Raw genomic sequence first — 25,498 nt, forward strand, 5'->3', positions numbered from 1 at the left:
GAATGTCTTTTTTTCTGTTAACAAAACGATATTTAATTTTAAAATATTAATTTAAAAAAAGGACTAAACAGTAAATATTTAATTATTAAAAAAATTGTCAAAATTTGAAAATTTTTTTTTAAAGACAACAAGTCCTTTAGTAAACATTTCAAGTAATTAATTTATTATTGACTTTTGTTTTATAATTTGTTTAAATGGTCCTTGTTTCTACTAAGTAAATAATAAAACAATTAAAAAAAAATGATTTATTAGGGAAGATTTATGTTTACAGTCTCATGCCATGATATTTGGCAAAGGATTTGCAAAGGCAAAAGGCCAAGAAAATGGCCAATAGATGTACTACACCCACACCGAATAAAACAGCAATTATTATTTCACGATGGGATATAATCCATTCGGTAAATACATCATAGCAGCCCTAAAATAATAAACAAATTAATTAACATCAAAAGGGAGTTGAAAAATTTCATATAAAATACCTTTAAATAAAAACTATTTGTTTCATTGGGATTTGTCACACAACTCTCATCTTCGGGTAGTAAATTTTTAATATCCTTTAATCTGCAACAGGCCTCAGGTATGGTGTGATTACCTTTGCCATTCATCCAACCCGCAGAGGTTTCAAAATCACGATAATCCACAACGCCACAACAGCCAAAAGTGCTCATCATTTGATTCCACATAAGAGTAACAGCATCAGTGTGTTCAGCTGTTGTATAGTATTTGGTAATGGTTGATTGTAGGAAACCTTTGCTTTCATTGCGTGCCTATAATAAATCAAAATTTAATAAATTTCCTATCAAGGGATTTTAGTTTTTTTTTCAAATTGCTTTAATTACCGTTTCTTTATAAAATGCCGCTAAGCCACCAGCAACGATTTCAGCTATTAATAGTAAGATCATGAAAACGCCATACTAAAAAATATCAAAAGATAAAGAAAAAACAAAATCAGATTGGTTTATTTAACTTAAAATTAGTTTAGTAATTACAACGACGAACAAAATTTAAAAAAGAAAAATCGTAAACTAATATAAACACAGTCTGGACTATAGTTTAGTCTACAGTCTGCACTATAGCTAAGTCTGTAGTCTAGCCTCTAGTTTAGTATATTATCTGAACTATAGTTTAGTCTACAGTCTGCGTTTTAGCTTAGTTAATAGTCTGGCCACTAGCTTAATTTGTAGCCCAGATTATTGTTTAGTCTATAATATGGATCATAGTTAGGTCTATAGTCTGGACTAAAGCTTAGGCTATAGTCAAGACTATAGGTTAGTCTATAGTCTAGCCTCTAGTTAAGTAAATTATCTGGACTATAGTTTAGTCTACAGTCTCACCTATAGCTTAGTTTATAGTCTGGCCACTAGCTCAGTTTGTAGCCCAGATTATAGTTTAGTCTATAGTATGGATTATAGTTTAGTCTATAGTATGGATTATAGTTTTATCTACAGTCTTGATCATAGTTAGGTCTATAGTCTGGACTTTAGTTTAGTGTACAGCCTGTGCTTACTTTAGTCTTTAGTCTGGCCTCTAGTTCAGTTTGTAGTACGGTCTATAGATTAGTATATAGTCTGGATTATAGTTTAGACCATAGTTAGGTCTATAGTATGAACTGTAGTTTAGCCTATAGTCTGGACTATAGCTTAGTCTAAAGTCAGGTCTCTAGTTTAGTCAATAATTTGGACTATAGTTTAATCTACAGTCCGGTCTCTAGTTTAGTCTGTTGTTCGGACTATAGTCTAGTATATAGTCTAGACCATAGTTAGGTCTATAGTTAGGACTACAAATTAGTCTATAGTCTTGACTATAGTTTAGTCTATAGTCTTGACTATAGTTTAATCCGTAGTCTAGCCTCTAGTTCAGTCTATTATCTGGAATATATTTTAGTCTATAGTCTGACATATACCTTAGTTTATAGTCTGATCTATAGCTTAACCTATAGTCTGGCCTCTAGTTCAATCTGTAGTCCAGACTATAGTTTCGTGTATAGTCTATTGTAGTCTATTGTCTAGAGTATAGTTAGGTCTATAGTCAGGACAAAAGTTTAATCTATACTTTGGACTATAGTTTATCGTATAGTCCGGATTATAGTTTTATCTTTAGTATATACTATAATTTAGTCTATTGTCTAAACTATAGTCCAAATCTTTACTTTAGTTTAGTCTACAGTCTGGCCTATAGTTTATACTATAGTTTAAATAAGGCCTTGTTTCTTGTCGGTGCTATAGTTTAGTCACAATACACACTTTTACTCAGACTATAAGGTTTATAGTCTGTTCGATATTTCAGTCAATTTTCTAGTCTGCACTCTAGTTTAGTCTATACTCTAAACTAAAGTTTAGTCTAAAGCCTGGATAGTTTAGTTTATCTGGACAATAGCTTACACTGTAATCTGGTATAATGTTCGTTTTATAGCTTTGACTATAGTTTAGTCTATATTCGGTACTATTATCTATTTTACAGTCTGAACTATAATTCAAAGTAAGAAAACAAAAAATGTAATCTAATCGACTTTTATTTAGTCCACAGTACTGTTTTAAGTGTAGCCCACAACCCGGAATAAAGTCGACAATCTAAACTAAAGTCCAGACTACAATCTAGTCTATAGTCTGGACTACTCTAAAGTAACATTTACTGTTTTAAGTGTAGCCCACAACCCGGAATAAAGTCGACAATCTAAACTAAAGTCCAGACTACAATCTAGTCTATAGTCTGGACTACTCTAAAGTAACATTTTATGTAATTGATAGTTAGGTAGTTTGAAAGGAGAATGTATATACATTAAATCTGAATAAATGTTGTGCGTTTTTAGTCAGTGCCTCAGGTGGGAATTGAACCCACCATCTACGGTCTACCAGACTAGAACACTAACAACTTATATATCGGAGACCACATGTAATCTGTAAGTCCAATGTATTGCCTTCTAAATAATGTTTAAACATCTGATACATCTTATTTCTTATTCGAGATATCTTAACCCTAAGCTGGAAATAATTATGAAATAAAGTAAGAAATTCAGTTTTATCAACTTATGGCTGATCCCAACTCTAGATTAAGATATTTCTAAAAAGGAAGATGACTGGATAAAGGTTAAATCTTTGTTTCAAAGCCGATAGATTGAACTTGTGATTAATAAAACTAATTTAAAAAAGTAGTCACAGTATAACGTCATAAAAATATCCAAAAAGATAAATTTTCAGTGCTGCTCAATCTTTCGGAAAATTTTAGTTCGCCTGTGTTATTTAACACTAAATAACAGATAAACAAAAACAAAATTGTAAATAATAACTATGAACATAATCTTTTTATCATCCCTAGAGATTAATTTTAAATATTTATACCTGTTAGGGAATTCAGAATCCCCAAGCTTATGAACATTTTTTTCGAGAAAATGATTAAAAACTTTGCCAATTTTATAAATTTCTGTTCATCTAGCATAATTCACGTACATACGTAAATAAAACTGACTCTGTTGTCTGCTTAGAAAACTTAACACTTAAATCTATAGAAAAAAGAAACCAACAAGTATCACACATTTTTATGGGCTTGGCATCGTGTACTCCTAGTTAAACATCATATTGGCCAATGTTCATAATATCACCTCAACAACCAGACAGTCGGATGGTTGGACGGGCAAAACAAAAAGTCAGACAGTCAAAGAAACCACCGCTCAAATAAACAATTGCTGCAGACATTAAACATAAATCTAAACAGGTGAATCTAATATGAATATAAAAACATACAAATATATCAACAACAAATTGCTACCGCATTGTTGGAGGTGATGTGAAAGGAATGTACTTTACTTACTATACTATACTTTACTATAGCCAAACACTGGAAGAAATTAAAATTTTATAAATAGTGCTGCCCACAGACCAAATTCAATCTGATCACATCTGGTTTCGTTAATATCTTCTATTGAGCATTTTTGTTTTGTTTTGTCATGTCATGGTTTCAGAAAATTGTTCAATTATTTCAATGATATTGTCAACAACAATGTCAAAGTTCAATCATTAGGTTTAACATATTGGTCACCAGACTAAAGATTACACCACAGGCAGGACTAAAAACTGGACTATAAACTAGGTTAGAGAAGACTATATACTAGACTATAAACTTCACTATAGACTAGACCATAGCTTAGACTATAGAGTAGATTATAGACAAGACTATATACTGACTATAGACTACACCATAGACAAGAATAAAGATTGTACTATAGACTAGACTATAGACTAGACTATAGACTAGACTATAGACTAGACTATAGACTAGACTATAGACTAGACTATAGACTAGACTATAGACTAGACTATAGACTAGACTATAGACTAGACTATAGACTAGACTATAGACTAGACTATAGACTAGACTATAGACTAGACTATAGACTAGACTATAGACTAGACTATAGACTAGACTATAGACTAGACTAGACTAGACTATAGACTAGATAGACTAGACTATAGACTAGACTATAGACTAGACTATAGACTAGACTATAGACTAGACTATAGACTAGACTTATACTAGACTATAGACTAGACTATAGACTAGACTATAGACTAGACTATAGACTAGACTATAGACTAGACTATAGACTAGACTATAGACTAGACTATAGACTAGACTATAGACTATAGACTAGACTATAGACTAGACTATAGACTAGACTATAGACTAGACTATAGACTAGACTATAGACTAGACTATAGACTAGACTATAGACTAGACTATAGACTAGACTATAGACTAGACTATAGACTACTATAGACTAGACTATAGACTAGACTATAGACTAGACTATAGACTAGACTATAGACTAGACTATAGACTAGACTATAGACTAGACTATAGACTAGACTATAGACTAGACTATAGACTAGACTATAGACTAGACTATAGACTAGACTATAGACTAGACTATAGACTAGACTATAGACTAGACTATAGACTAGACTATAGACTAGACTATAGACTAGACTATAGACTAGACTATAGACTAGACTATAGACTAGACTATAGACTAGACTATAGACTAGACTATAGACTAGACTATAGACTAGACTATAGACTAGACTATAGACTAGACTATAGACTAGACTATAGACTAGACTATAGACTAGACTATAGACTAGACTATAGACTAGACTATAGACTAGACTATAGACTAGACTATAGACTAGACTAGACTATAGACTAGACTATAGACTATAGACTAGACTAGACTATAGACTAGACTAGACTATAGACTAGACTATAGACTAGACTATAGACTAGACTATAGACTAGACTATAGACTAGACTATAGACTAGACTATAGACTAGACTATAGACTAGACTATAGACTAGACTATAGACTAGACTATAGACTAGACTATAGACTACTATAGACTAGACTATAGACTAGACTATAGACTAGACTATAGACTAGACTATAGACTAGACTATAGACTAGACTATAGACTAGACTATAGACTAGACTATAGACTACTATAGACTAGACTATAGACTAGACTATAGACTAGACTATAGACTAGACTATAGACTAGACTATAGACTAGACTATAGACTAGACTATAGACTAGACTATAGACTAGACTATAGACTAGACTATAGACTAGACTATAGACTAGACTATAGACTAGACTATAGACTAGACTATAGACTAGACTATAGACTAGACTATAGACTAGACTATAGACTAGACTATAGACTAGACTATAGACTAGACTATAGACTAGACTATAGACTAGACTATAGACTAGACTATAGACTAGACTATAGACTAGACTATAGACTAGACTATAGACTAGACTATAGACTAGACTATAGACTAGACTATAGACTAGACTATAGACTAGACTATAGACTAGACTATAGACTAGACTATAGACTAGACTATAGACTAGACTATAGACTAGACTATAGACTAGACTATAGACTAGACTATAGACTAGACTATAGACTAGACTATAGACTAGACTATAGACTAGACTATAGACTAGACTATAGACTAGACTATAGACTAGACTATAGACTAGACTATAGACTAGACTATAGACTAGACTATAGACTAGACTATAGACTAGACTATAGACTAGACTATAGACTAGACTATAGACTAGACTATAGACTAGACTATAGACTAGACTATAGACTAGACTATAGACTAGACTATAGACTAGACTATAGACTAGACTATAGACTAGACTATAGACTAGACTATAGACTAGACTATAGACTAGACTATAGACTAGACTATAGACTAGACTATAAACTTGACTATAGACTAGACTATAGACTACACTATAGACTTGACTATAGACTTGACTATAGACTACACTATAGACTACACTATAGACTAGACAATAGACTTGACTATAGACTAGACTATAGACTTGACTATAGACTAGACTATAGACTAGACTATAGACTTGACTATAGACTAGACTATAGACTAGACTATAGACTTGACTATAGACTAGACTATAGACTAGACTACAGACTAGGCTATAGACTTGACTATAGACTAGACTATAGACTACACTATGGACTACGCTATAGACTGGACTGCAGACTAGACTATAGACTAGACTATAGACGAGTCTATAGACTGGACTACAGACTAGACTATATACTATCATAGATCTATAATTTAGAAAAAGAACTGAAAAACTCGTGTGGGTACTTAATAATGTACTAAATGTTCCATGCCTCGTTTGCACTAAAAATTGTATAGCTAAGAAAACAAAATCTACATATTTTTTCAGCGTAGACTTACATATACAGAGTAAGTACTTTTATATTAATAAAAGTACAATCAACTAAAATGCAAAATACTACGTAACGACAAAACAACAAGACCAATCCAACAACAGCAGTTTGTATGTAGATTATAAAAATGTTCAAAAATACAATGACCGTTTATTTGAACGCATACAAATTGAAAAGCAACGAAGCAAATCATTTCAAATATCTGTCTATAGTTTTCCCATTCATTCATAACTACAGACTTGAATTTGCGAATCTTTATGTTAGAAGGAAGATATAAATTAGATATTAGACAAATGGAATGTGTAGCAAATACTATATAGACTTTATTAACAACTTATGCTTTATTATAACAATTTGTTAAATTTTGGCGAAGGTTCTTTTAAAAATAATCCATATTGAATTTTAAACTAAAGCAGTAACCTTATCATATATGTATGTATATCTTTAGTTATAGATAAATAATTAATAGATTTTAGACTTGTTATATATATTATGAAGTTGTAGAAAACAAAAAATGTGTATGATGCGTGTTTTAGTTAGCAGGTGAAATAAATGAGGTGCTATTCATACAAATTAGTGCACTTAAGGTCCAACTCTATTATTTCATGACCTTCTTAACATTTTGTTTTTATTTAATTTACCGTTATTGTGTTTAAACAGCTATTTGTTACAACAACTAAATTTTAGCTTTTTAACAAAAATGTTTGCTATTTTTTCGGTTTGTCATTGATTACGCTTTATACAGTGTATGCATTTTTATATATTTGCCGATTTTTGTTAAATGTTTGGTTTAAAAAAATATACTTTTTAAAAATAATTAAATATTTTAGCTACTAGTAAAAAATAAACAACTATACCTTGTTAAAATACACAAACATCTATGAATTATATTAATATGGCCAGAGGTACCATGTTTAAAAACGAGCACGTGTTCTCAATAGCAACTGAATAATATGAAACGTATCTTGAATTGAAATTAAACAAGAAATAGTAGTAGTTATAGATAAATAGATAGAAATCTCTGCATATGAACTGAAATTGAACAACTAACAAAACAACCAATCTACCTACCATAATTGTACGAAAAAGAAAAACAATTGTTTAATTTTAAAACAAACAACCCGTCTAATGGACTTTAAAATGAATGTACTAAATGATACAGTGGGTGTTTGTCTGTTAAATATTTGTTATAAGAACATTTTTTAACCGAATTTAGTTTTTAAACTTTTTTTAGAACAATAACACAGTCTTGTTTATAGTCTAGTCTATAGTCTAGTCTGTAGTCTAGTCTATAGTCTAGTCTATATTCTAGTCTATAGTCTAGTCTATAGTCTAGTCTATAGTCTAGTCGATAGTCTAGTCTATAGTCTAGTCTATAGTCTAGTCTATAGTCTAGTCTATAGTCTAGTCTATATTCTAGTCTATAGCCTAGCCTATAGTCTAGTCTATAGTCTAGGCTATAGTTTAGCCAATAGTCTAGTCTATAGTCTAGCGTATTTATAGTCTAGTCCATAGTCTATGTAGTATATATAGGATATAGTCTAGTCTGTTGTCTTGATTATATACTGTTCTAAAGTCTGGATTTGGTCCATAGTCTAGACTGATCTTTTATCTCTTCTATAGTCTGTACTACGTTTACTGCCTGCTCTGTCGTCTAAAGTCTGGACTAAGGTCTTGGCTATAATTTGAACTATTTCCTTGGCTTAAATTATAATTGCTTTATTCTCTGACTTTTAAATCTCTGCCCAATGTGTTAACACTACCTATAATCGTACTTATTTACTTTCAAAATTTATTTAATTACTTAATTAAACATTTTCCTTTATATTTCAACACTCACTAAACCATAGTGCAATGCAATAATTAAGCGTATATGGCTTAAAATGCTTACATTTTTACCAAATATAAATTACAATAACCGGTTAATGCAGTTTCAAATAAAATATTGCATAATTAAACTTCATCTTAAGAAACAAAGCAAAAAAAAAAAACAAACACAGAAAAATTAAAACAATCCATAACAAATATTATTAACAATTTTAGTATTTTGGTTTTGTGTTTTGTTGGGTTGTCATGTTTAAAGTATTTTTGTGTTTTTGATTACAACAATCTTTTTCACACAATTTCAACCAACATGTCATGCATCCATCACCCTACCAACGAAATAAAAAAACTAACCACAGCGAATGAACTGAACCACTAATTTAAGTTTTGGGTTCAAGAAAACCTATTTTAGTTTTCAATTCAATATTTTTTGTTTAACTCTTCTGGTTGTTTGAAATCAAGAAGATGACATGTGTTAAATGTGTCTTGTTACACATGAAATTGCAGTTGTTGGTTGCTGCTACAGCTGGATATGATGATGTTGGCGATGATTTTATATTATTTTATTGAGCAATAATAACAAGTTTATTTATATTTCATCTTTAGGTTTGAATGTTTAATTCAATTTCCGTTTATTTGTGTGATATACATGTTTATTACTATTCATCATCATAATATGTTTGCGTTGGTTAATAAAATTTAATAATTTATTTATTCAATTAAAACAAACATAATATTTTATTTGTTGATAGATATATAGATGCATGGATCATGATAAAAAATTTCACTTTTATTTCGTGAGTGTTTTTTGTATTTTTATATGAAATTTAATAAAATTTATTTTTGTGCAGCGTGAACGTTATATATTTTTTGCAAATAAAGAAATTTTTATTTACATTTTGGAATAACTATTTATTTAAAAAAAGGTATGGTCAATATTAGGGCACGCAACTTTGGTTGTATTCCTTACTTATAGAAAAGGTCAAAGCAATAATCGTGAATATAACACAAAATTAAGTCTGGAATATATTTCAGACTATTGCCGAGACTGTAGTGCGGACTATTGGTTGGTTGGTTTACGTGGTAGTTCACTTCAGTCGAAGAGACTCCGTTTTGGCCGGAAACTTCACTCGTCAGATGTAGTATTTATGGTATTAGATCCAGCCTGTTGCTGTGAGAAATCTATGGATATGAACAGACTATAGTCCAGACCATAGTCCACACTATAGTCCAGACTATAGTGCATAATAAAGTTCGAACTGTAGACGAGGCTGTAGCTCAGACTATAGATAAGACTATAGATGTGACTATAATTCAGACTATAGAAGAGACTACAGTCCAGACTATAGACTAGACTACAGTTCAGACAATAAAAGAGACTACTGACGACACCACATACGAGACTATAGTCCACTCTATTGACGAGACTGTAGTTCAGTCTATAGAAGAGACTACATAAAGCTTAGAGACTATAAATAAGACTGTAGTGCATATTATAGAAGAGGCTACAGTCTATACTATATATGAGACTCCAATCCAGACTATGGACTAGACTAAAGTACAGACAATAGACGAGACTATAGTCCAGTCTATAGAAAAGACTACATATAGTTTAGTCTATAGAAGAGATTATAGCAGTGACTATAAATGATTTGTAAAGGAAACAAAAGTGCAGACTATAGAAAAGTCTAAATATCACAAGGACCCAAGTCTAGATTATAGATAAAAATTAATTCCGGATTATACTGTAGACCAGACCTTAGGTAAAGCTTTGAAAAAAATACATAGATATTTAATGTTCAAAATATAAATCAATTTAAACATAATTATGAATATAACATCTATTCATAAAAACTATTAAAAATAAAACTATTACTATTTACACCCTCATAAATATAGGTCATGTGGGCCTTTGATGGGACATTAATCACTACCAGCATTTGGTTATTGTCGTTACAGATTTTAGTTATTTTCAATTGTTTTACATTAATACATATATATTTATATGTAGGTACATATATGCAAGTAAACAAAAATAATTTTACTTTTCATATTTTTTTTATTATTTGTTTCTCTCTTTTATTTCTTTGTTATTATTGTTAATTTATGCCTAAACATTCACATTGCCCATTGAGTTCAGGGTTCGCATATTAAAATGTATAAACAAACACGTATGTTTATGTATCTTCTTCTGCATTGTGTATTTTTTAGATACTCAAACGTACATTTATGGGGTCATATGTAAAAATGTTAAAACAAAAAAAAAAAAAAAGTTATTTTTTATTGTCATTTTGATGTTGTAACATGATGCAATACAATAAATATTTCATATTATTTTGATTTAATAGGTGGAGGAGATTGAGTTTGTTTTAGGTTTAAAATTTATTTGATGATAAATATGTGAAATGAGTGGAATTATTAAAGAGTTTTTTTAGTAATAATAAGTGTTTATGTTTTATAAATTATATTTAGTGATGAGCTTATTAATTAGTTTTTAAAATCAAAAGATGTACGTGAACAAAAGTTACTACAACTTTAAAACTAAGAGAATACAACAACATTGGTGTCAATATTTTTAAGTAAACAATTTTGTTTATCAGTTTGCTCCAATTGGATCAGTGGCCAAAGGAACCTGATAGATACAAAAATAAATAGACAAAGAGATAGATAGATAGATAGATAGATGGATAGATAGATATAGATAGATAGATAGATAGATAGATAGATAGATAGATAGATAGATAGATAGATAGATAGATAGATAGATAGATAGATAGATAGATAGATAGATAGATAGATAGATAGATAGATAGATAGATAGATAGATAGATAGATTGATAGATAGATAGATAGATAGATAGATAGATAGATAGATAGATAGATAGATAGATAGGTAAATAGATAAATAGATAGATTAATAGATAGACAGAAATTAATCTTCTGGTATCCCTCCCTAATGATGCTATTAAAGATTTCATTCTCGAGAATGCAATTCCCATCAACTAATGATCATTCCAGTGTATTCCTTAACCTCTTTAAGCCCGCACAACCACACTACTTAGATGTCCTTGTTGTTTCGGCAACAGCATCTAGAGACGAAATACCCAGCCAGTAAATTTGGATACCTCTTTATGCCGAGATAATGTCGAAAAAATGTAAGAATTGCCAAAGTCAATTTAAACTCAATAATTCCCCCGACAAGTTGAGTGGTGAGCCTCAACCATAAGTCGCGTAGCATGAAACAATATGAATAGTGTTGAGAAGGCAACAGCACCAGAAAACTTCTCTGAACTACTACAACAGTACTAGTCTAGTACTTACAGAGATAGAAAGTGAATTAAGAATTTCAACGCATTTCAAATGCTTTGAATTCTAGATCTAATAAGGATCCAGAATACGTGTATTATTTTATGGGTGTTTTACTAATATTTAGGTGTGTTATCGGTATGACGAATGCCCCCCCTATTTTGAAGGTGGGAATATTTAAAAATATGTATGTAATGGTTAGTGCATATAAATGAACTCGTAAACATTATTGTTATTATACACTTGATCATTGAACGATTGATAGGAAAGTCACCACCACTTACAATATTTTGTTGTAAGTCAAGTGAATATTTACTTCCACTTGCAGTGGACAACACCAAACATGTTGACACTCAAAAAAAAAATCAAGATACAAATACAAAAAACTTTCTCCCTAAAAAACAACAGAAAGCTTAAATTAAACTTGTACACAAATTGTGGAAACAATGGAAATATGTACATACATATAATGAAAAAGAGAAAAAAAAACATGACAATGATGAGATGACAAACAATATTGAAAATACTTGAACTTAAACCACCTCAAAAAGCAATGACAAGTAAATTTAAAAAAAAAAAATCACACAATTTAAGTCTAGAATTCCTAGAAAAATAAAATTTTTTGCTATGAACCCTCTTAAATTAATTACACACTATATTTTTTTATTTTGGTTTCCGTAACCAGGAAATAATAATTTTTTAAGGATTCTTGTTAATACCTTTTAGAAAATGTTCAAAAGTACGTTGACATAAACTTACCGTTGTCAATAAACATCTAGATTCACGTATGGCCCCACAGTAACCCAGGAAACTCATTAAAAACATTATACCACCAATGGCTATCAGAACATAAGCCATTTGTTCAATAACTTGAGGTTGGGTAAATTGCTAGAAAAAAAAAACAGAAAAGAATAAAATATTACAAATTGTTATAAAAATTTAATAAATTATTTCTTTTTTGATGATTTAATTAAACGCTTTTTTCTTATTTCTTTTAATTACAACCTAGAAAATATGATACTTTTTGGATTTTCTTTTTATTCTCATTATCATCAGCTGGGTGTTATTAAAGCTGGTAGGTAAATGCACGAAAAATATATATATTTATAGTTGTATGTACTTCAAGTCAGTTACATTTTGAATAATCTAGTAAACCAGTAGTTGCCAAAGTGTAAATGAGATATTTTCTTCTCTCTTTCTCTCTCGCCCTAATATGAACAACTGGGAATTTGTTTATGTACTGCTCGTTCCTCCTTCAGAATAGTTAAATGATATTCAGATTCCTAAAGTTTCGGTATCTCTGCTGCAGTAGCATTATTTTCTTCGCCGAAATTCGGACTTTGGTTTTATTTTATCATTTCTTTGGGAATTTGTGTATGTACTTCTTGTCATTCCTTCAGAATAGTTAAAACAGATTCAGATTCTTAAAGTTTTGGAATCTCTGCTGAAGTAGCATTATTTTCTTCGTCGAAATTTTGACTTTGGTTTTCTTTTTTTTCCTTTCCTTTGTAGGTATTAAATACCTTAATGACTTGTCTTAAAGAAAAAATCTCAAGAAAGATAAAGAAAAGTTTCATATTGCAAGTAATCTGAAATTTTCGTTTATATATTTTTAAATACCCTACAGCAACGTTTATACTTCTTCTATGCATTCGGTCAAAGTTTAGAAATTTTTTGAGAAAAATAATAAAAGTTAATCACTGAACCTGTATATTTCATATATTAAGATATGTTAGGATTATTTTTTTGATGTTTTCAAATATAGTTGGCTTTGCCGACACTATAAACTAGGGATAATCATATGTCTGCTTTTGTTGGAAAAGACTTGACATGGGGTCAACCGGTAGCTGCAGAGCATCGAAATTGTCCCGGTTACTGAAGAGGTCCCTTCAGAATGCACGTTTTGACTGTGGTTTTTAACCAAATTCACAGGAAAAGAATGTTAGCGAAAAGTCTGATACACTGTAAAATCCTAAATTGGGATTAATTTCGGTGCTGTTGGCGAAACAGATACCCCACAGAGAATAGACTGTGGCACGAAGCGTTTGAAATGAATTGGTGTCAAGTCTATATCATACCGGATGGATGTATGTGTATGAGAGCCTTACCCATCCGTATACCATATATTGAGTGTGCTAGATGTTTTTTTTCAATGAGTGCACCGGACCCAGACTGGCTATGATCAGGGTTAACTCTATTCATACCAGATTTACCACAGAAGTAAGAACGGCTAAATTTGTTGATAGATAGATAGATAGATAGATAAATAGATAGATAGATAGATAGATAGATAGATAGATAGATAGATAGATAGATAGATAAATAGGTAGATAGGTAGATAGATAGATAGTTAAATAGATAGATAGATAGATAGATAGATAGATAGATAGATAGATAGATAGATAGATAGATAGATAGATAGATAGATAGATAGATAGATAGATAGATAGATAGATAGATAGATAGATAGATAGATAGATAGATAGATAGATAGATAGATAGATAGATAGATGGATAGATAAATAGATATATAGATAGATAGATAGATAGATAGATAGATAGATAGATAGATAGATAGATAGATAGATAGATAGATAGATAGATAGATAGATATATAGATAGATAGATAGATAGATAGATATAGAAGATAGATAGATAGATAGATAGATAGATAGATAGATAGATAGATAGATAGATAGATAGATAGATAGATAGATAGATAGATGGATATACAGATAGATAGACAGATAGATAGATTGATAGATAGATAGACAGATAGATAGATAGATAGATAGATAGATAGATAGATAGATAGATAGATAGATAGATAGATAGATAGATAGATAGAGAGATAGATAGATAGATAGATAGATAGATAGATAGATAGAGAGATAGATAGATAGATAGATAGATAGATAGATAGATAGATAGATAGATAGATAGATAGATAGATAGATAGATAGATAGATAGATAGATAGATAGATAGATAGATAGATAGATATACAGATAGATAGACAGATAGATAGATTGATAGATAGATAGACAGATAGATAGATAGATTGATAGATAGACAGATAGGTAGATAAATAGATAGATAGATAGATAGATAGATAGATAGACAGATAGGTAGATAAATAGATAGATAGATAGATAGATAGATAGATAGATAGATAGATAGATAGATAGATAGATAGATAGACAGATAGATAGAAGATAGATAGATAGATAGATAGATAGATAGATAGATAGATAGATAGATAGATAGATAGATAGATAGATAGATAGATAGATAGATAGATAGATAGATAGATAGATAGATAGATATACAGATAGATAGACAGATAGATAGATTGATAGATAGATAGATAGATAGATAGATAGATAGATAGATAGATAGATAGATAGGCTTTCAACTGGCTTCGTCTACGGTACCATAGCAAATCATGCTGTAAATTTCATTGAAATTTTTCCAAAATTGCGACCTGTATTTGGTTTACAAGGTTTATTAGCCCTATTCCTGGGTTCAGTTGTATGGGAACTAGGTGAAATAATGGATCGATCTTAACCATTTTTAATAGGCTTCGTCCCTGGGACAATAACAAATTTCATTGAATTATCTTACAAGGTTTATATGGACGGACAGACAGACGGACTTTAAGGTGGATATAGGACCAATATTATTGTGCGTTACAAACATCAGCAAAAACTCAATATTCCCTCCGCACTAAAGTGGTATAGTTTATAACCACAGTTTGTAAGGCCAAAAAAATTTTTAATTATATGTTACAAATTCATATTTAAAACCAATTTTCCTTTAATCTCCTGTAGGGCAATAATTTCTTTGTATAATTTCAATTGTAATTATTTGTTTTGATGAAATATTATCCATTATTTTAAATTGTGGTTTACAATTTCGCTACTATTATATTTTATTATAAACAAACATTAGGACTACATTTAAAAAAGTTACAATTTTAAGATTTTTAAATTGCATGCATTTTTTCCATTTACTTTTAAAATTTTTGATGCAATAATTATTGTTTTCTTTGGTGTAAACATTAGATATGTACTATTATTAATTTAAGTTCATTGACTGGCTTCTGTTGTGAAAAAAAATAGCTAAAACTTCATTTACAACATTGTTTGTTTGATAGTTGAAAAGTTTTTAGTTGTAGTTGTAGGATTTCAGTTTTACAACTTCAATCTTTTAACTACAACTAACGAAAAACAACTGACCAGCAGCATTATTATACATTTTACTTTTGTCTATTATATCCGTCGTTTCGGGCATATTGTAAATTCGATGAAATGAATGGGTCTGTAATTGATTAAGTGTTTAGGCGACGATTATTTACATGTGTATGTATGTGTAGTTGTGGCACAACAGTAGTTTTTTCGAAAACCAACTTGCTGGCCTACGCATACTAAGCTTTAAGCTAATAAAGTTTGAATTGAAAATTAAAAAAAAACGTGTATGATTATAACAATGGAAATTAAGTTAAAACCAAATATGCTATCTTATGCAGAATATGCAAATATATGCTCTAACCTTTATTTCTAAAATTATCTAAAGAGGGTGAACACTCAACTCAAGTGTTAAGTATTGATTTTTACTATATTTAACTTGAATTAAATCACTGACTTTTCTCTTAATCATGTTCTCCTTGGTGTTGAAAAGTAATGACCAACTGCATTTTTATGTTTTTGAAAAGTTTTTCATGTTTATCTCTTTATTATTATTTTTGTTGTTGTAAGTTGTAAATGCCAATAAACTGTATTGGTTTTTTTTTTTTTGTTCAAAGAAGAAAAGAAATTTTTGCAAAACATGTTGTTTTGCCACAACAAACAACAACAATCATTATTATGCTGGTTTTACGAGGGTGTTGTCAATTAAATGCATATATTTAAACATACAAATGAATGAGTTGGTGCTCACATAGTTGCAGTCGTATGTGTATATGTACTAATTTATGATAAATTTGTTATTCCTATAATCTATACAACATGTACTAAATATGTAAATGTCTTGTCAACTCCTACAATAGGAGTACGAACTTATTATTGGCATAAACTTAGAATTACGCATTCATTTTTGCATATGGGCATTTCCATGCCATCGTACGTGACATACAGAGTGTGAAAAATAGCAATTTGGAAGGTAAGGTAGAAATTAAATATCGTGCGTGACTTTTTATTAGAGCTAAGGTCAAATGAGGTCAATTAGTTATGCCAATTTAGTTTCAACATCAGCTGTAACGAAATTAACTGTCATTCGGTGCAGTTTGTACTAGAACTGCTTATAAAAGATGTCGAAGTGTTTTACGTGAACACCAGCTGTGTTGGCCTTAATTTTCTGTGGTACTTTTTTAAATACATGGTAAGTTGATTAGACGGCTCAAATTCGCCCCATTGTACTTCGCCGGTGGCGTACATGATTCTGGTGAGTTGATTGACGGCTCACGTTCTCCCCATTGTACTTCGCCGGTGGCGTACATGGTTTTGCCGGTCCATGTACATGCTGTAGGACTGGGACAAAAAAGTACGTAACTCTGAAATGCGGGCTACCGGTTCCTGTGGTACCAGAGTGTTCTCTAGTTGGAACCCAAGTCAAATCAAGGGAAGACAGACAAGCAACATTTAATTATAACCAGTTTACCGTCCCGGCAGAAGTGATGCCACATATCTTAAATTGATTGAAATGTAGAGGCGTGTTGATTGGGACGACATAGCATGAGTTGTCTGTTTCAAGCAGGCATACGCTTCCAAGACAGTGCTACATACGATACAAAAAACTAACTGTCCCTTATAGGTCGACTATCTGTCGCAATCTCTTCCATTTTTCCATCACCCAGAGGGTATAACGAGTGAATTGATTCATCAGCATCTATTGATATATTTTAGTAGATGGTGGTTTATGTCTTAAATCTCCAGTGGGCAATTTATCCTTACCAAACGCCATGTCAGTAGGTTTAAAATTCAAGGCTTTATAATCTCCGGGGACCCTACTTCTATATGTTCAGTAACAGGCTATAGTGCGTCGAATGCTAGTCTGCGAATACTGATGCCGTATTTGATCAGTTTGGTACATCCGGATTACCAGAATGTAAAAATCTCCAGTTCAGCCGCGAATCCAGCTAGAGCGTTTGAAAGTGGATATTTTTCTTATATTTTCCTGTTTCCTCATTTTTACATTTTGTATGGAACATTTTTGGTTTAGGGGTTTCCCTTTTTCCTCTTCCCCGTGGATCCGCAGTTAATCCAGTAACTCCGAAAATACTAATCAAAAGAGACGGCATTCTTCTGTGATTCGAGACAAAAACTGTAAAAGGGGGCTAAAACAATGAGGAGATCGTCCCAAAACCTTTTGATAGTGTACTGGAAAGTTCCCGTAATCTGTTGGAAAAAATGAGAAAGCAGTTACCAGAAGCAATGAGTAAGCGACCCTGAAGATTTTATTCAAAAAGGTTGTTAAAAGTGAATGAAAACCTCTTAATAGTGTCCAGGAAAATCCTAAAGGAAAACTCCGAAAATACTAATCGACGTTGTCCATGTCATGGAATTCTTCTGTGATTCGGAACAAAAACCGTAAAAAAGGGATGTAACTACGACGCGATCGTTCCTCAAGGAAAAGCCTTGACATTCCTCCCCGTAATCTCTTAAAAAAATGAGTAAGCAGTTACCACAAGCCATGAGCAAGGGTCCCTGAAGACCTTCTTTTGTTAAAGATGAAAGAAAACCTCTTGATAGTGTTCTGAAAGTCCTCAAGGATAACCCAAACATCCTTGACCACGTTATAACGTTGGATTCCAGTTTCCAGAATCAACTATTAGCTTGTGTGGACGAATTCTAAGAGTTTTTACTTAAGACGAGGAATGGCAGTGACACCTTAGGAAATACCCCGCAATATATCCTCTGAACTCCTAATTTCGAAGAAATCTTAGGCATCCTTCAGTGTTCCAATCATTTTCTTTTAACTCACGATTGTAAAATGATGAGAGTGTTAGACAAGTGAAGGATGTAATCGTATTCAGTGTATCCTAACGGAGACATATCAGAGGCATATCATAGGAGCAGATCCCATAAGGTTTCACGTCTCACGTAAAGACGAATCATTCCCGAAGTCATACACATGTACATGCCAGAAGACTAGACAACGATTATAACTATTACTGAAGAAGGATCGAATAGATCGAGTGTCTATGCCCTGAATCAAAATTAGTAAAAATTCAATTCTTAGTGAGAAAAACAAATGTTTATTGAAACTTCCTAAAAATCTAATACGGATCACAAAAAGTTGCATAAATTATTCCCCTGAACCAAAAATTAGTAAAAACTCAATTCTTAGTGAGAAAAACAAATCATTATTGAAATTTCATAAAAATCAAATCCATCAACATCTTCCGGATTTCCAAAACGTTGCATAATTTATTTATATGCTACAATTAAATAAAAACTCATAAATATTTTATTACTAAACTACAAAAATAAAACACAAGATTTGTTTGTAACAAACAAATGCTCGATAACCTGCAATGATGAAAAGGAGTGTCTTAACATTTATATAAAAAGAAAAACTAACCAAATTTAACCCTAAAAAAATATTCGTCATACAAATAAAATGACAAAAGAATGTGTGTTGTATGTCAGTAGACAAAAACCAAAAACAACAAAAAAAAGACAGGCGGACAATATTTGATTTCATGGATAATTACCACTTAAAAAATCTAATCAAGATTAATATGAAAATTAAATAGAAACACGCCAACCCAAAAAAAAAATACACACATACCACCCCCACAACACCCTACCAAAAATAAAGTAGCTTCAATTAATAATCGAGACAGACATACAGACAGACAGAGGGTTAAGAAAAACAATCAAAATGTAAGTTTCCTCTCGCCAGAAAGCCAGCAAAAGGCTTTTAAAATTGATTTTTTTGTACATATGTATTTAATAATAGAATTTCAAAATAACAATAACAATAATAAATATTAATACTTACATTAATATTTTCACTTTCGACCATTTTTAATAAAGCTATTAAAGAGGCCTTATCAACGGCCAGCCATATACCAGTGCCCAAAACTATCGTGCCAAGGATCTGTCAATAAAAAAATAAAACAAAAATTATATAAATATATATATAAAAATAAAATAACATGCACACATTAAATAAAATAGATTTTCATACATATTTATGTATGTTTATAAGTTTATAAAACATTTTAAAATGTTTTATAAAACAGAGAAGAATTAAATTAAGTTAATGAACTTTTTACTAAATGGCTAAATGTGAAAAAATGTTATGAGTTTAATTGGTTTGGGGAAAAAGTAGATTTCGTTTAGGAATTAGTTCCAAGAAGAATTAATTGAAAAATTCTTAGAGAAAGGAAGTATGAATGTATATGACGGACATGGTCCATTATATGATACCCTACACCAGTAAGTATGTTAAAAAGGTGAAATATTTTTACTTATTGATGACAAAAAAAAAAAAAAAAGATTTTCTATAAGAAACTCAAAGGGAAGTAGGGGTATATATGGGCCTATCCATACAAATGTTGGTAGAGGAATTAACGCCTACTTTAAAGAGACTTTAATCGTGTTATTAGTGTTTATAATTGAATTTTGACATGCAAGTCATTTTCTAAAGGAGAGTTTCTCTGGAGGCTAGGGTCTACTGAGACCTGATCATTACAAAAGTCGGTAGTGTCGTTTAAAGTTCGATAAAAGTAAGTTTTGCTAATTTTGATTAATATAATAGAACATTTAACGTCATTATGAGCACAAAAGTCCTATTTGGATGGTGCGGTTTTATAGGGGCTAGGCGAAATAATGGACCAATTTCAACCGTTTTCAATAGCGTTCATCCTTGTACCAAATCCCAAATTTCAACTTATTTTAAAATTACGACCAGTAGCGTGCTTACAAGCTTTACATGGACACACAAACAGACGAACATAAGCAAATCGACTCAGAAAATGATTCTGAGCCGATTGGTATACTTTAAGGTGTAGGACCAACATTAAAATTATTAAAAAAAGAAAATTTATAAAAATTTAAATAATAAGGAAATTTATTAAAAAATTCCTAAAGAATTTATCAAAAATTTCTTCAAGAAAAGAAAATTTTTGAAATATTTCCTAAAAAAAGCTAATTTATTATAAATTTTCTAAAGAAATGGAAATTTATGAAAAAATTCCTATAGAAAAGGTTATTTATCAAAAAATTCCTATGGATAAAGAAATTTATCAAAAGTTTTCTAAAGAAAAGAACATTTTTATAAAATTTAAGGAAAAATAGAGGAAATTTATTGAAAATTTTTTAATGAAAGAAAATTTATCAAAAAATACCCAGCGAAAATGGAAATTTATTATAAAATTCCTCAAGAAAGGAAAATTTATCAAAAATTGCATAAAAAAAGGAAATTTATTAAAAACTTCGTAAAGAAAAGGAAAATTTTCAAAAATTCTCCATAGAAAAGGGAAATTTATCAAAAATATATTAAAAATTCCCCATTGAAAAGAGAAATTTGTGATAAAATTACTCAAGAAAAGGACATTTATTAAATATTCCTCATAGAAAAAGAAAATTTTCAAAAATTTCGTTAAGAAAAGAAAATTTATAAATAGCTTTCTATAGAAAGAGAAATTTTTTAAAAATTCTCCATAGAAAAGGGAAATTTATCAAAAATATATTAAAAATTCCCCATTGAAAAGAGAAATTTGTGATAAAATTACTCAAGAAAAGGACATTTATTAAATATTCCTCATAGAAAAAGAAAATTTTCAAAAATTTCGTTAAGAAAAGAAAATTTATAAATAGCTTTCTATAGAAAGAGAAATTTTTTAAAAATTCTCCATAGAAAAGGGAAATTTATTAAAAATTCCCCATTGAATAGGGAAATTTGTCATAAAATTACTCAAGAAAAAGACATTTATTAAAAATTCCCCATAGAAAAAGAAAATTATCAAAAATTTAGTTAAGAAAAGAAAATTTATGAATAGCTTTCTATAGAAAGAGATCTTTATGAAAAATTTCATTAAGAAACGAAAATTTATGAAATATTTCTTAAAGGAAGGAAATTTATTTTCTATAGTAAGAGAACTTTTTTAAAAATTTCATTCAGAAGAGAAAATTTATGAAACATTTCCTAAAGAAAAGAAAATTTATCAAAAATTTTCTCAAGAAAAGATAATTTATTAAAACTTTTTAAAAGATAAGGAAATTTATGAAAATTTTTCTAAAGAGGAGAACATTTTTGAAAAATTTCCTCTGGAAAAGGAAATTTATCAAAAACTTCTAAAAGAAATTTAAATTTATCATAAATTTCCTTAAGAAAAAGAAATTTATGAAAAAATATTTTAAAGAATGGAAAAATTATTAATAATTTCCTATAAAAAGGGAAATTCGTTAACAATTTTCTAAAGAGAAATAAATGTATAAAACATTTTCTCAAGAAAAGAAAATTTATCAAAAATTTATACAAATTTTTTGTAAAAAGAAGGAAATTTATAAAAAGGATATTTAAGAAAAATTTCTAAAATGAAATTTATGCAAAAATTTTTAAAGAGAAGGATAATTTATCCAAAATTTATCAAACATTTTTTATAGAAAAAACTATTTTCTTAAGAGAAGTAAATTAATGAAAAATTTAATAAAAAATGCAAAAAATTCTTTAAAAAATTCCTGATAAAAAGGAAAATTTATCAAAAAAAATTTTCTTTAGAAAAGGAAATATTTCCAAAAGAAAGAAGTTTATGAAAAATATCCTAAAGAAAAGAAAATTTCCTAAACATTTTCTAAAGAGAAGGAAATTTATGAAAAATTTGGCCTCCGGTAGGTTAGTGTTCTAATCTGGTAGACCGGAGGTGGTGGGTTCGATTCCCTGAGACACTGGTTAAGGAGCGCACAACAGGACCGATAGAGGCATAGGTGTATTTCTGCGGATTTGATGTATATACATCCTCCTTTCAAATTAACTAACTTGGAAAAATTTCCTAAAGAAAAGGATATTTATCAAAAATTTATTAAAAAAATAGAAAATTTTTCAAAAATTTTCTAAAGAGAAATTAAATTATTAAAAAGTTTTTTAAAGAAAAGAGGAAGTTTACCAAAAATTTCCTCAAGAAAAGGAAATTTATCAAAAATTTTAAAAGTATATTAAATTTTTTAGAGAAAAGGGAAATTTTTCAAAAATATCCTATAGAAAAGGATATTTGTCAAAAATTTTCTAAATCTAAAGAAAATTTATCCAAATTTAAAAAGAGGGAATTTTTTTTAAAACTTTATATAGAAAATCATTATATCAAAAATTGTCTAAAGAAAATAGGAAAATAGGGGGAATAGTAGTTTTTTCCCTACCCAATATAATGTTATAAACTATGTAAACTCAAATCAAATAAATTATAATTGAATTATTGATTTTGTAATAAATAAAACAAAAAAAATGCAATTTTCACTTTTTATCAACTGAACATTGTTGTAAAACAACAAAAAGACAAAAGATTTAAAAATTAAAAAAAAATGTTTAAATTTATATTTTATAATTTAACAAAATGTAGATAAAATTTTTCGTTTAAATTTAATACTTACAAAAAATAGAAAATTAAATATGCACAACACATATTTGCCAATCCAAACACCACAATCGGATCCCATTTTTTTGTTGTTGCTGTCTGTTTTTTTTTTAATTTCTTATTTTTTTTTGGATCAAGCGCGTTAACGCGTTTTAATATAAAAAAAAGAGTTTCGTTCGTTTTCTGTTTGTTGTAATTCAGGTGTGATTACGTTGCGTTACGACGTTTATGGTGATGTCTGTAAATATATATTAAAAAAAAGAAAAATATAAATAAATACAAACATAAATATTAGTTTAATTGTAATTGTTTAATGGCATATTTTAGGTGTTTTACTGGTAACCGTTTTAGTTTTAGTTTATTTTTATTAAATAGAAATTTCATGAAATTCAATTGAATGCATTTGGAATTTTAATGGTTATTTTGTTGTGATTTATAAATTTTATTGGGGATTTTTAATTAAATGCATTGATTTATTTTTCAATTGAAATAGAAAATTTTACTTCTGGTTATAAAATCTGGAACATTACTGAACTAAAAGCAAATTTTAAAAGATATTAAACTGCAATAAATGCCATAGTTATAGGTTTTACTTTAGGTATAGTTTTAGAACTAGTAACTTCATTACTCCATAATAACTAGTTATGTAACTAGTTCAGTATTATTTCCCTTTCCATTAAAAATTAAAAAAAAAACTTGATAATTTTCTTAAAATTTTCACAATTTGTTACTGAAATTATTGATATAATTTTTCTTCTTTTTATTGACTTTATTTGTTAACAACTATTTAATAAAAAAAAACTAGTTTTGATTCATTTATTCAAAAAAAGTTTTCTTTTCAAATCAAGTCTTAAGGAGGAAAAAATAATACATTAGTTAAACATTAATCAAATCGTTTTTTTTTTTCAAATAACACTAAAAAGCAATTACTTAAATTTAAATTTTTTCAAAAACTCTTAAATGTATTTGTTATAATTGTTCACACTTTTTTAAACATTTACATTAATGTATATTTTTCTTTTTATCTTAAAAAAGAAACAGTTTCAGTAGTGTAACAGTATGTACGTGCTATAGTAATTAACAACTTAACACATCAATGGTATTTATCTATCATCATCATCAACTTGTAGTAAAAGCGGAAAATATTTCAAAAAAATGTTTTATTTATTTTAAAAGAATTTTTCGAAGTCATGTGGTCATGTTATTTGGTTCAAAATGTTACATTTTTGTTGCAGTTGAAACTTTCATTAACATTTTTTTATTACTCAAATATCAGTAGGTTGGTTTTTGTTAAAGAACATTTTTATTTAATGTAACTTTACTTTTTACCTTGCCAACAGCCATAAGCATCATTATTTACACAATACATACATCTACAGGTATTTAATACATTTACATTTTCGCTAGAATGTTTCAGTAATAAACGATGAGTACTGCTATGTAAATATTTATGTTATGTTTTTTTTTTATGTATTTAAGTCTACTTTACATAATGATGAACGGTGGGCTAAAAGACAATATAATTTTATTAAATTCTTTCGTTGCAGCGTCTTTCAAAGTTAAGTTCTTAATATTTTTTATATTATTTATATAATAGTCCAAAAACTTTTATAAAAGTTTCCTAAAAACATGAAAATTCATCCAAGATTTTCTAAAAACATGGAATTTCGGTACAAATTTTTTGAAGAAATTTATTAAAACTTTTGTTAAAAATATAAAATTGGTCAAAAAATTCCTTAAGAAAAGGAAATTTAACAAGAAATATCTTAAAAAATGTATTAAAAATATGGGTCCTATAAACTAGAGTAAAGCTAAAGACTACTTCATATCTCAGACTATAGGCAAGACTACACACTAGACTACAGTCTAGGCTACAGATTAGATTATTATCAGACTATAGACCAGACTATAGACTAGACTATAGACTAGACTATAGACTGGACTATAGACTAGACTATAGACTAGACTATAGACTAGACTATAGACTATACTATAGACTAGACTATAGACT

General features: G+C 29.3%; 1 protein-coding gene across 1 annotated transcript in view; it reads right to left on the reverse strand.

Annotated features, from left to right (window-relative positions):
* Positions 1–25,498, reverse strand: part of LOC111678985 (tetraspanin-18) — a 48,575-nt gene continuing 23,077 nt past the window's right edge. The window contains exons 2-7 of the mRNA XM_046952352.1: positions 23,504–23,725; positions 19,911–20,009; positions 12,667–12,795; positions 840–914; positions 480–767; positions 1–418 (exon numbers count right to left, since the gene is read on the reverse strand). Coding sequence (XP_046808308.1) covers positions 266–418; positions 480–767; positions 840–914; positions 12,667–12,795; positions 19,911–20,009; positions 23,504–23,569 — 810 coding nt within the window. The 5' untranslated portion in view covers positions 23,570–23,725 and the 3' untranslated portion in view covers positions 1–265. The remainder of the gene's footprint in view (positions 419–479; positions 768–839; positions 915–12,666; positions 12,796–19,910; positions 20,010–23,503; positions 23,726–25,498) is intronic.

This window comes from Lucilia cuprina, chromosome 5 (genome assembly GCF_022045245.1).
Source record: "Lucilia cuprina isolate Lc7/37 chromosome 5, ASM2204524v1, whole genome shotgun sequence".
Classification (NCBI taxonomy): Eukaryota; Metazoa; Arthropoda; class Insecta; order Diptera; family Calliphoridae; genus Lucilia; species Lucilia cuprina.